The 13,437-nt window shown below is 39.9% G+C and overlaps 1 protein-coding gene across 9 annotated transcripts in view; it reads right to left on the bottom strand.

The window, feature by feature from the left end:
• The window catches only part of LOC121917376 (clathrin coat assembly protein AP180-like), a 92,002-nt gene that overhangs the window by 26,669 nt on the left and 51,896 nt on the right, over positions 1-13,437 (bottom strand). For 2 of the 9 annotated variants that reach the window (XM_042443298.1, XM_042443299.1), the window contains 6 exons: positions 7,052-7,066; positions 6,698-6,859; positions 3,380-3,487; positions 2,543-2,824; positions 2,231-2,311; positions 1,997-2,068 (listed from right to left, as the gene is read on the bottom strand). The exons of 3 other annotated variants lie outside the window; for them this stretch is intronic. In XM_042443298.1, the coding sequence (XP_042299232.1) occupies positions 1,997-2,068; positions 2,231-2,311; positions 2,543-2,824; positions 3,380-3,487; positions 6,698-6,859; positions 7,052-7,066 (720 nt within the window). The remainder of the gene's footprint in view (positions 1-1,996; positions 2,069-2,230; positions 2,312-2,542; positions 2,825-3,379; positions 3,488-6,697; positions 6,860-7,051; positions 7,067-13,437) is intronic. 4 more of the 9 variants (XM_042443302.1, XM_042443304.1, XM_042443300.1 and 1 more) reach the window with 3 other exon arrangements.

Below are 13,437 nucleotides of genomic sequence, written 5' to 3'. Positions count from 1 at the left end.
TTTCAAGTACACTAGGGTTAGAACATTGTTTACTAGCTTGTATGAATTTACCAAAGTTCCCTAAGTGTGGGTGGAACTGAGAAATCTTCAGGGATACAGAACTTTAGGCACTGGGGATGAATCTGGCTTTGCGGGAAACCCATTCCAACCCCATTCCAATCTAATTTTCTCTACTTTGCAACAAAACTTTTCCCATGACACCGTAATGTGTGTTGGGGGGCTGGTGGTGATGTGGTGTGGTGTGCTAGGGTTCCTCAGCTTTTATGCAGGCTCCTCCTCCTATTCCAGCAAATTAAAATACTCCTTCTATGGCTTAATTACTAGCCATTTTAAGCTAAATTTTGGTGGCATTTTTGATAAACTTTTCCCTTTGTGTCCATATATCACTGTAATGTGGGCAAATACCACCTCTCTGAAACAGAATTTAGTCTTTGCCTTGACAAGGTTCCCTGCCCCCATCTTTGGTTTAAATGTTGGTAGAGGGGATGAGACTAACATTTAAGCAGATTCATTCATGTAACCTTAAACCATGGCTTAAAACTACATTCAGTCTAAATCCAGTAAGTCAACCAAAGTTTTGGGCGCCACAAGATTCTGTTTCACATCTGCATTCTCTTCATATACATAATTAAAGAATAGGAGGAACATGCTACTGTCCCTGTCCTCATCACCATGCCTGTTATCTGGGCTCTGTACCAAATTTCCAGGCAATGGCAAAAAGTTTGAAAAATGAGCTTGTTGCACATGTAGAGGTTCTTCTACATGATTAGGAGGTTTAGGCTTCCCAGCTGTGTGAAAACCTTTATGAATACAAAGAAAAAACAGGTGGAAAAATGTTGGGGACAAGGAGCAGTGCAGCCTTACTCCCCTTTAATTGCACAGATCTACATCATGCAAACAATCAATATTTCTTTGAAGTTCCTTCTCCTTTTTCCCAAAGTTGGTGTGAGGAGGAAAAAAAGCTCAAGATATTGGTTGGAATCTGGATATCTTTATCTCTTCTGTGTGCTCTCCAGAACAGGGATGAAGGGCAGTGGTGCACATTCCTAGTAGGTGTCATGTGGAACTTTTGTTATGAGAAAGGGGAAATTCATCCCACCCTGACCTCCCCTTGTTTTACTACATTATTCTTTTTCTTCTTTTTAAATCACACACTGCAGAACACTTAGAGATGACTTAAAACAGCTTATGCTAAAGCACAAATAAACATGAGACTGAGCATCATAAAGCAGCCTTAACTTTATAGAGCATGAAAACCCAAGCCAAGCTCCAAAACCATCTGTGAAATCTGTAAACTGAACAGTATTAATTGACATCTAGATAAATTTTACATTTCTGGCCAATCCACCCAAGACTTCCAGCATAAATCTACATCCTGCAGCAGAGAGGAAAATGTGTGAACTTTCCCATGGAAATATCTTGTGGTAATGGCTCATTTATGTCATCTGTTCGGTGACCCTCCAAATGCAATCTGTGTATTCAAGCCCCTTCAAAACCTTCTTTGTAATTATTAAGGTATACCACATTTTTCCTACAACATTTGCCATATGATGTAAAGGCAAAGGTAAGGCAAGTTTGACTGGATTCTAAGAAAGAACGGTTAGCACTACCCTCTTCACTTTTCCTTACAACCTTTCTTGCCTTATAGGCTAGTAGCTCTTATCAAAGGTGTTGTGTATGGGGTTAGAGGTTGAATGGGATAAGCATTTTGCATAAAGCCACAGAGTCTCCATGACAACTGGTAGGATACAATGGGACCTCATTGAATTTATCTTTCTCTCAAAAACTTTGTTTTGTGCATTGTTCAAATATCAACAGAATACTGGGCATGAGGAGCAATTCAAAGATCAGCTCAGTTATTGATGCTGCTTTTTTTTTTTAAGTTGCCAACAAAATCTTCACCAAATCAATAGAGTAGTTTTAAAATATCTGTTTTGGGAAGGTAGTCATAAATCACATGGGGGGGGGGGAAATGTAAGAAGTAACAAGCACTCACCAGATAAGAGATCACCAGTGAGAGAACTCTCAGGCACAGGAGAAGCTCCAGTTGGTGGAGAAGAAAAAGTATCTTCCAGAAATCAAAGAAAAATGAAGCAGAAAAGTGAAGATTGCAGAAAGGATGAGATGCTCACAGTTTACAAAAAATCCCACCAACCAAACAGCAAAGCAACTGAGAGAGGAAGGAGTTTGGAACATTAAAGGGAAAGGATATTTGTTTTTTGTTTTTTACCTGTACCAAACAGGTCTATGCTAGGAGTAGCATCTGGCTTAGGTGCTGCAGGGGCTTCAGGAGGTGCAGAGTCAAACAAATCTAAGATCAAGAACATACATGTCTTTAACTCATTTCTAGGAGATAAGCCTTCTCATTTTTTTTTTTGTTCCAGCTTCAACCTGGAGTTTGTATTTCCTTCCAAAAGGAGCTGTCACATACAGTATACATGCAAAACATTATTTGCGTTTGCATATATTATACATCTTAAGAAAAACCAATTAACCCTGGTATATTTTAATTTTATTTTTAAAAGAGTTAAAAACAAATTACCACCAAAGATATCTAGAGCAGGAGGAGGAGCAGAGGTGGTGGTAGTGGTGGTGGTAGCAGACGTGGTAGCAGTAGTGGTAGTGGTAGTAGTAGAAGCAGTTGTAGCAGGGGTTGGAGGGGCCATGGTGGCAGCTGCAGCTGGAGTAGGAGTAGTTGCGGGAACTGGAGTGGCTGCACTAGTTGTAGGGGTAACTATAGGAACGCTGGTCTCAGTTGGCTTCATAGCAAAGAGGTCCAGCTCTTGAGCAGCCTCTGCACTGCCTTCAGATGGGGCAAAGGGGTCTTGTAAAAGGAGAGGGCAGAATATACACATATATAAAGGATCAGTAGGGAAGGAGATTGAGAGAAACCACATACAATGTGGATTAAAAACCATACACACAGATATAGTACATTTCATAGACAGACAACAGAAAGGCACAGATTGATAGCTAGTTTCAGTCTACAGCATCTTACTGACTGATTAAAAATACAGAGTTTTTTTACTTCCTCTAAAATATGGCATTTGTCACACTGAGGGAAAGGCTTCCAAAGTTTTAGCAATTTCATTATAAAAGGACAGAAACCAATTACAGATAAATCCCATCAACTCACATGCACCATTCAGCACTGTTCACATTTTCAGCACTAGCAAACATTTTGCTGATACATGCTCTGGTGTCTAGAAATTTGGGTTGTGCTTGACAGATCAGAATGACTACCTTTAGACACTCAAGAGAGAATATTAAAGGAGGAGTGGGGGTGGAGGGGGAAGACAAAATATACTGCCATGTAGTTTCTTTTAATAAATACAACACACAAGACAAATGACTGACTAGCTAATGAGATGGGACCCACCATTTCCTGAACATGCATCAAGAGCTGCTGCTACAGGGGTTGGGGTAGCTGGTGCTGCCGCCCCTTCAGGTGCCGCAGGGGCTTCACTAGGAGAAGCTGCAAAGGCATCTTGAGTGCAGTTTTAGGAACCGAAATTAAGGAGAATAAAAACAAGAAGAAAATATAGTAAAAGAACTAAGTTAAATGGCATACAAGATTCCCTTATACAAATCAAAGGGTATTATGTTCTGGGATTCATTTGGGTGAGTCTTTTTGCAGGCACCAATAGTTTTTTTTTAAAGTTGACATGTGTGTTGAAATCAACTTATTCATATTAGGTGAGCTTAACAAAAGATAACCTGTGCTTACAGGTAAGATATGAAGGGTAGCAAATGGTGATAAGAGGCTCATTGTATAAGGGTTCTGAACAGCATGCTTTATAACATTCAGAGAAAATAAAAAAGAAATACACTCATGGACTCTATGAAACTTTGAGGATAAATCAAGAATAACTGAGATGTTAATATTTTCCTGTTCTGTCAGGAACCTCTTGTTAATATCTGTATAGTAACTTTAGCTTTAGGGCATTTCCTAAGACATAGGTACTAAATTACACCAAAAGATCTGTTATTTGTACTCTTAACCACAACACTCCTTGACTTTACAGCAGAAGGAAGATGTCCAGCTGGACTGAGTATCTCTTGGAACAGAGTATTAATAATGCTAATATCCCAACAATTGACTCAAGCTTTCTCCTTAATGAGCTGGATTACTGCAAGGACTAAATCCAATTGTTAGTCCCAACCAGAAACAATGCAGAAACTGTAAGTGTTACCTTACCAAGTTTTCGCTGATTCAATGGTTGTACTCTAGTGGGGTCTAACCACTAAATTTAGGCTTAAGTATACACTGTATGTAGTGCAATCTTAACCAGTTTGACATCCTTTTTTCTTGTATTCCTATCTCCAAGACAAACCTCATCCACACAACATGAGGTCATGGGATATCTGCTAAAAGTGAAATTGTACAATGATTACTTTTGTTAACATTTCTCACAGTCATATCCAGAAGTAATGGGCCCAAATTATCCTGATACTCTAGGCCCATCTTGCACTAGCTGGATACAAGAATCATGGGATATATGGTATTAATGGCATTTTGCAGTTTATACATGGTTTGGATATTGAAATATTAGTACTCCCACTTCCCAAAGTGCAACAACAAAGTCAAGTACATTGCTAGTGAGACAGCTATTGAAAGGAAATACATGTCTCTGTATAAATGGCACAAATGCATTTTTCAGAGCATTCAGTACTGCCTCCTTACCAGTTAGTAATCCCATGTGATGGTAATGGAAGTGATGGTGGAGAAACAAGAGGCACTGACTAGATCTGGTATAGAAGACATCTAACCCACAAAATGGATATGATCCATGGGGAAAGCTACAACTAATCTTTCTGAGACTCCTGCCCCATAGCAATGGTGCAGGAGGGTGCAGTAGCTTTTCTCACTTTCCCTCTTATAATACTATGACCTACTATCCTCTTTACACTGCTGTATTGCCATATTGGAATTCAGTTTACTCCAGTGGCTGCCAGCGAAAGGTGGGCATAGAGTGTAGTGGAGAAGAGAAGAAATTGAAGAAATCAAGACTGTGGGAACTTTAAAGAGAAAAGAGGGCTTTGAATTGCAACCTAGCAATCATAATTTTGTATGCTAGGCAAGAACCTAAAAAGAAAATGTTTATTTACAATTTTCCCAAGCACAGAAAGCTCTACATGCTGTTAGACAAACACCTAAACACAAAAAAAATACTGATGCCAACTATTCTATAAAGCTCATGTTGACATGCATCTGAACTGCAAAAGAACATGTTAAAGCTGGTTTTAAATCTACTGAAGAGCAAAAGAACCAGAAAAGAGCAACAGGAAATGGAGTCTGCCAAGTTCTCATTTTGTTTCAGTTCATAACTAAAACAGTTATGTTTGTTGTTGTTGTTGTTCACTTGACACAATTCAGCAAACTGTATGGCAGTTGTCCCAATAATTATTTGAGAAAATTTCATTTTCAAATATTTTATTTTGATAAGGTAAGCAGGAAGTGTGCATTGAAAGCCATATTAAAATACTAAATATGGACTGAATATAATTACACAACTTACTCTGCAGGTCACACTCTGGCTGCATCTACTCTGTAGAATTAATGCAGTTTGACATAGCTTTAACTGCCAAGGCTCAAGACTTATGAGATTTGGAATTCTGTGAGATATTTAGCCTTCACTGTCAGACACCTCTGGTGACACAACAAACTACATATCCCAGGATTACATAGGATGGAGCCACGACAATTAAAGTGGTGTCAAATTGCATTAATTCTGCAGTATGGCAGCAGCCTTTGTTTATCCTAAGCAATCTCCTCATCACTTGATACTGTCTTGTGGAATACATATAACAAAACAGAGTACAGAATGGCTGAGCTTCTCTTTCTCAATTTACCAGCCTGTGGGATCCTGCACTACTGAGCCATACCAATGATTATAGCTCCACTGCATGCAAACCAGTACACATGAAATATGCCAAGTCTTACAAATGGACCACGCCTGATCATTGTTACACTATGGATGGTGGCAGCCATTCATTTGCAAACATTGGACCTTTAGTCGAAGCCTAGTAGAGGAACTGCCTATACAATATTCACCCATAGTTCTTATTGTAACCAATTTAAGGGTATGATATCCCAACAAGGTATATTCCAGTTCCCTTTAAATGGCATAGTTCAATTATTCCCAAGCTCTGGTCCCCTAGGTGTTTTAAGTTCAGCTTCCAAAAGTCTCAGCCATTTTGGCCAATGGTTTGGAATTCTGGGAGAGGTACAAAACACCTGGAAGACAACAGTTTGGGAATCAATAGCATAGGTGATACAGTACATCCTGTCTATCCAGGGAACCTTTCTTCTTGCATTGAACAGAAGATTCAAAGGTGTGATTTCTCTTGAAACCTCAACACAGGGGAAAAGGGCAGCCCTTCTTTTCCCATGTTCCCAAACCTGATAAATAATTAAAGACATTTGTGTAATGTAAAAAAAACCAACCCATTTACTGCCTTGTATAGTTTGGCCTCCATACTGCTTCTCTGGGATCTATTCTCAAAAGCAGCTCCACCTCTGTAGAATTTAATACAGGAATTGGCCTCTCCTGACATTTCTAGGTATCAGAAGAATTACATTATGTTAATTCTGTTAGTGACGCTAAGAAGACTAGTTAGCCATCCTCCCTGTTTAAATTGAAGAACTAAAGAGAAAAGGGAAAAAGAGGAAAAGAACCTGCAAGGCTAAACTAACCTCCAAAGAGATCCACTTCGGTAGCAGTAGTAACAGGTGCAGTTGCAGAAGAAGAAGCAGTTGCTAATTCAGTCGTTGCAGCAGGAGCTGGAGTGGGCTCTGGTGCAAATGGATCTGTAATCTGTGGCTCAGAGGTAACACCAGAAAGCGCAGCCAAACTGTCTACATGTGTCCATATATGAAGATCAAATGGAAATAGTGAGCAGAAGAGAGGGGGAGGGGAACCCAAACTAACACTACATTGCAAAAAAAAAAAAAAAAAAGAAAGAAAGGGCAGAAAGAGGCAGACCTAGACTAGTTGTATATTTCAAAATTTGAACTGGAGGAAACCATTAGAAATCAAGTATTACTCACCCTCTCCCAAGAGATCTGCAACATTGTCCATTAGAAGATAGCAATGTAAAGAAATAAGAGAGTTAACAGAACTGCCAGAGTCAACAACCATGCTATCCAGAAGTCATTCCTTGCCAAAGTGGAACTATTTCAAATCAAGAGGATGCTGCTCTAATTCCAGGTATGCCACCTTGCGTATGGTTTTATGTGATGCAGGCTGCTTTTCTTTTCCAAAGCTCCTAAAAACAAAAACTCCTTAAGTGACTTGAAATTTCTGAATCTCTTTCTATTACAGCTTCATCCAACCCATGACTACCTTAAAAAATATAGTGATTCAGGCCCAGAAATGTATGCCCATTTCCAGCTTAAAGGAGGTTGTCTGACCTCCCTCTGAGGCCTTGTCTGCATTGGCCAGGATATTCAAGGGGCAGCCCAGAGTATCCTGGCCCCACAACAACCACCCTGCCCTGCCCGTGTTACCTTGGCCTCTGTTCCTGTGCTGTGGTGGCTGGCTGCATGGGCATCCCACTGGGCCATCCACTGTGAGTCACTTGCATGTGAGGTAACATGGCTGGGCACCTTGGTCAAACCTCAGAATGAGCAGGCTGCAGGTGCCGCAGATGAGCCAGATGGCCAGGTGGTGATGACTGTGAAGACAGCTGTGATGACATGGACCTTCCCAGAAGTTCTGGACAAATGGGTATATTTTTTAAAAAATTAATTTAAGGCTGTTAACCCATTTCTGGTGTGGATTGTGCCAAACGTTGTCTGAGCTGCCTGCACCAGAATGGGGGTTTGGGATGTGCATTGTCCAAGCAAGACACCACCAGAAGAGCAGGGATGGACTTTTTGGTTTGTGCAGACAAGGCCTGAATGGCCAGATAAGCAAATGGCTCAGCTGGATTTTCTAGAAGTGAGGTACTCAGAGGATTTTCTCCCAGCACCAATCTCCACAGGGCAAAACTGGAGAAGACACAATATTTGGTTTAGCTATCAAGGCCAACCCAAAAATTGTAAATCAATACCATTGAAGTGAAGTTAATAGAATTTTTCTTGTTAGATTCTAGTACATTACACAATCTATCAGAACATGCTTCTCTGAGTGATCTGAATAGGCCAGAGGTTGTTCTTATGCAGTGATTTCAGATAGCCAGGCAATTATTTTCTGGTTTTCTCTATATATTCACCATGTAAAACAAAAGAGACCAAGATTATCCAGTAAAGATACCCCATTCTGCTTACTAGTCCAAAGGCAAAGGAAGAACTAATGCTTTGGCAGTTCTGCTTAGAAGAAGTAAATTGCTGTTATTAAAGTGATTGTTTTAGAAGAAATTTTCTTTATACCCTTATCACTATCTCATTTCCAGTTTCCTTTGCAGCAAAACAAAAAGAGGCTATTCAGGCACCATGAAATAGGGTAGTGTAATTCTGCAAGGGGCAGAAGAGAGTTAACTCCCATTTCCAGCCCTCTAACCGCATGTGTTTATCAAATATAAATATCAAATATATATCAAATACATAAAATATAACAAGATCACATGAAAAGCCTCCAAGCTTGAAAGAGACTCTTTGGAAGGCAGCCTATCCACACTTTAAAGGCAGTGGGATCATATGAAGAGGATAGGGATAGCATAGTCCCCTTCTTATGTTTCAAGTTTTTCAGTTTCCTAACATCTAAATGGGACTTTACTCCTGTGCAGACGATCAGTGTCAATTATATCCTGAGTTTCCATAACCAGGTATGTATATATACCTATTCAGCTAACATGATTAACATTTTAAAAAATAAGAGAGAAGAATGCTGTGTAGCCACTGCCATCAACCCTAGGTAATGCCCAGAAAACCCATGCCAGCACAGGCACTAATTCCAGACCTTACTGCCACCATCAGTTATCTTTTAGGGATATCCCACTATCCAGCCCTAGCTGCAAGTGGAAGAGAAAATCTCTAGTGAGGGGAGAGTAAGACAAAGAGAGATAGAAAGAAAGTGAGAGGGAAGACTTTTTTTCTCCATGCCTTCTCCTGAACGTAGCTTACCATTTTGGCTGTCTTTGAAGTTACAGAGTTCAAAGGGATACTGAATACAGTCAGCCCTCCAAACCCACTGATTTTTTTATCCATGGATTCAAGCATTCATGGATATAATGTATTTTCCAAAAGCAAACCTTAATTTTGCCAGTTTATATAATGCAAACCATTTTACTATGTCATTGTATTTAATGGGACTGGAACATCCATGGATATAGGTATCCATGGAGTGTCCCAGAATCAAACCCCAGCAGATACCAAGGGCCCACTATACTTTATTTTGAAGAGTCATGTGAATGTATATGTGCATGGCCCCACTCTTTAACTGGAGGGCATGTAGACCTTGGCATGGAGGGAGTTGGCATGCCACAACCTGTTACTGGCATTATTTACCACAAGCCGGTTTGTACTACTAGAAGTCAACTGCTACTTTCCCTCAGGCACAGTCTGAAATGTTATGAAAAGGTATAAAACACATTTGCTCAAAGACCCCTGTTAGGACACAAAATATGAACAGTCATGCCACAGGAACCCACTGCTCTACTGTAGCATGAATGTCTACTGGTTTGTAAGCTCAAAGATGATAGAATCACACATTGCTGAGTGAATAGTATCAAATTAATGAAATGAAAGAAAACATAGGTATTTTATCCATGTCATCTTCTAAAATCTAATAAATGACCACACAAGCCAGCTACACAACCTGTAATTAAATAGATACAGAATAAAACATAGGCTCATGTGCTGTGGTATGGCATTGCTTGTTATACTGTGCACTCTACAGGTAACCCAAGGGTGTTTTGTGGAGCATCTGTGTAAAATCAGGCTAATTCATGATTATGGCTAAAATTCAATATTAGTACTACCTAAAATAAATCCATCTAATTCAGTTTTGACTATGGGGTGAAACAGACTGGCAGCTTCAGCTGGCTTTGGGGTGGCATAGGGCCATGGGCTTCAGATGATGCACGCCCTGACGATGCCCCCAAGCCAGTGTCACGCTGCAAGCCCACCCAGACGGTGGGCAGTGTTGCGACGCTCCAGTGGCATGGCATTTACTGGAGCACTGAAAAACCGCCACCATTGCAGAAAAGACGTAAAAAAGGAGCAGCATTCTCTCCAGATACAACTGGAGGCCAGGAAAAGTGCGGGGGGAGAAGTCCCACCCTGGAAGTCCCGCCCCCGGAAAAACTTTTAGTTGGGGCACTTGGCCCCAAAAAGGTTTGCCATTGCTGCCCTATACGGCCATCTGTTTTGGCCTTTACATTTCTTGTTATAAGTCATGCTCATTTCTACCCTATCTAGAATGGCTTAAATCCTAAATATTTTTATTTCCTGGATTCAACTTTGTCCATTTGTGTCATTTTGTGGCTGGTAGTCAGTTTTTGTTCCATGCTGCTGTTTTTGCTTCCTGCTGCCTTCCTCCACAGCCACTAATGAGACCCATATATCAATCAAATGCACTGAAACAAAGAAGTTGACAGACTGTTAATTTGGGGCCTGAACAGACAGGCCAAAAAAAGCTGCTTCAGGTCACTTTGGAAGTGTGCTGTTTAAATGATGCATGCATTCTAAGAGGCTGGAAGCAGCACCAAAGCCATGCTCCAGTCCTAAGGGCTGGAGCCCAGCTTTGGCACAGCTTCTGGCCTCTTAAACAGCATACCTCCAAAGTGGCCCAAACCAGCTTTATTTTGGCCTATTTGTTCAGGCCCTTGGTATCTAATTCCTAATTCCCTTCTACTGCTAAAATATCCCAGATATGAAAGGCTTAAAAAGAGGTTCCAACAAACTATCTATGCAATTTAGTCATAGACACACAACAAAATAGTTGTTTTATGAATCTTTACCAACAAATTTTATTTTTAAATGGTATATGAGTTCTACATTTCCTATTTGTTTCATATTCCCACTTGAATAGTCTTAATAGGTGTTAGAAAGTTTTCTGAGCAGCCTCCATGGTGGTTCCAGAATGCTGCATATTTAATTGCAATTTAAGGCATTCAAGTTTTAAATCTCACATTATTTCTGCAGAAGGAGAGAATTAAAGCCCAGCATAGTTAGAGATATAGGGATTTCGTTATAGGCAAGTCAAATGTAAAATGAGAGCACAATTCAGTATCAGCATTTTATTATTCTAATCAATATAATGATTAGCAGAAATGGAGAACACTTTGGACTGAACCATAGACTGATTCACTGCAGACTTGCCAGAAGAAAAACTTTCAACATAGATTTGTATACAACATAGCATTTGAAATATGAAATAAGGTATGAAATATAAAAGTAAATAATGGAATAACTGAAATATGGAAAGAAATAATAGTAACTGTAGAAATTCAGAATTCAGGACTATTATTCTGATCTTAAAGTTTCTTGTACTGCAATAAATTTCCAAGTTTCATAAAGATAATGCTTAGTCAAATCCATGACAGATTGTCACTCTAGCTAGAAAAGTAATATTACAGTATATATGTTTAAAACAAAATTGGAAGCTGTAGTTATTGCTTTTCTCAAGTCATGATCCTGTCCTTGTAAATTTCCAGGCTTCTTATCTGTTTTGGAAGCTGACGAAATTCAGTAAAAAAAAAATTCTAACATTGTACTATGATTTTTTTATAATCCAGTTTTTATTGTCTCATATATCCATTTGTTTGAAATGCAAACAAAGAGGTGCACACCAAGAATGCTAGTCTTGAGTGACTTTTCCTCAGCGGGCACTGGAAGCATTCTTCCTAGCAAGAGATGATAAAGTGGAAGTGGTATCCTTCTGAGACATCTTCCTGAGATGGGATTTAGGGTTACTGCTACGCAGTAATTCATGTCTGTCTTGGAGGGGCAGACCCAGAAGGTGGTGTTGGGAGACTCCTGTTCAACTCCTTGACCGCTAATCTGTGGGGTCCCACAGGGTTCTGTGTTGTCCCCCATGTTATTTCATTATATTTAATATCTACATGAAACCCAAAGTTTTGGGGTGTGATGTCATCAGTACATGGATGACACCCAACTCTATCTTTCCTTTCTATCTGATTCCAAGGAAGCTGTCTCTGTGCTGAACCAGTGTCTGCTGTCAGTAATGGACTGGATGAGGGCAAACAAATTGAAGCTTAATCCAGACAAGACTGAGGTGCTCCTGCTCAGTCGTAAGACAAGTCAGGAAATTGGGATTTTGCCTGTGCTGGATGGGGTTACACTCTCTCTAAAATCTCAGACTCGCAGCTTGGGTGTGCTCCTGGACAACACTCTGACCCTCGATTCCCAGGTTTCAGCAATGGCCAGGAGTGCATTTGCACAGTTTAAACTAGTGCGCCAGCTGTGCCCATTCCTTGAGAGTCAGATCTGGCCACAGTGACATATGCCTTGATTACATCCTGTTTAGACTACTGTAACACACTCTATGTGGGGCTGCCTTTGGAAACTGTTAGGAAACTTCAGTGGGTTCAAAACACTGCAGCCAGAATGCTGACTGGAGCCAGTTATAGGGAGCATATAATCTCCCTTGTTGAAACAGCTTCCCGGTTTACCGGTTCAAGCAAGCTTTTTAAAATCATGCAAGCCTGGTTTTATGGGGGAGGGGGATTGGTTTAAATTATGTTTTTAGCTTTTGTATGTTTTAAATTTTGACCTTTTAGTCTATTAATTAGGTTATTTTAATTGTTTTTAATGTGTTTTGTATTGTGAGCCTTCTTGAGTCCCTTTTTGGGAGAAAGGTGGGGTAGAAATAAAATAAATAATAATAACAGGAAGAAGACACCAGAACCTCATCCCACTCCTTCTATGTCCATTGTGGTAAATGAAGCTCAGTGACATAAATGAGCCCTGTCCCCCTGGTGAGTTAGCAGTGGATATGGCATCTTCATTCCACCCTCCCCTGCTCTACAGGCCACTGTTGATATCTCCAGATAGCCTCAGTTCAACCTAGAACTAGTCAAGCATAGAAACTCTGAGAACTATGTTTTCATGAAGTGATATATTAAATTAGCAAGACCAGAACAAGTGGCTGCTGAACCCTTAGAAAAGTAATCCTACTTTGTGCCTACTCTAAATATTACAGTACATTTATAAAAACTCAATGGCCCTTGTATTAGATATTTTCAGGAATGATTCTGCCACATGTAGAAATATAGTTATTTCCCTAGATAATATGAAATCAAGCTTAGCAAAAAAAGTAGTTTGATGATTTTGCAGCTTTGGTTGGTTCATACCACAGTTGTAACACATGCAAAATGAAATATGAAGTGTTTCATAAAGTCTACAGAATGGCTAGAAGAAAGACGGAAAGAAGAAGAAATGAAATAAAGGAGCACAGTGAAGAAAGAATGCTGCCAACAATCAAATCTGGCCTTATCCCAATTCAAGGTATTCAAGAAATCTGAGATGAG

This window comes from Sceloporus undulatus, unplaced genomic scaffold (genome assembly GCF_019175285.1).
Source record: "Sceloporus undulatus isolate JIND9_A2432 ecotype Alabama unplaced genomic scaffold, SceUnd_v1.1 scaffold_16, whole genome shotgun sequence".
NCBI lineage: Eukaryota > Metazoa > Chordata > Lepidosauria > Squamata > Phrynosomatidae > Sceloporus > Sceloporus undulatus.
The sequence above is the reverse complement of the archived record's forward strand: the minus strand, read 5'-3'. Positions and strand labels throughout refer to the sequence as shown.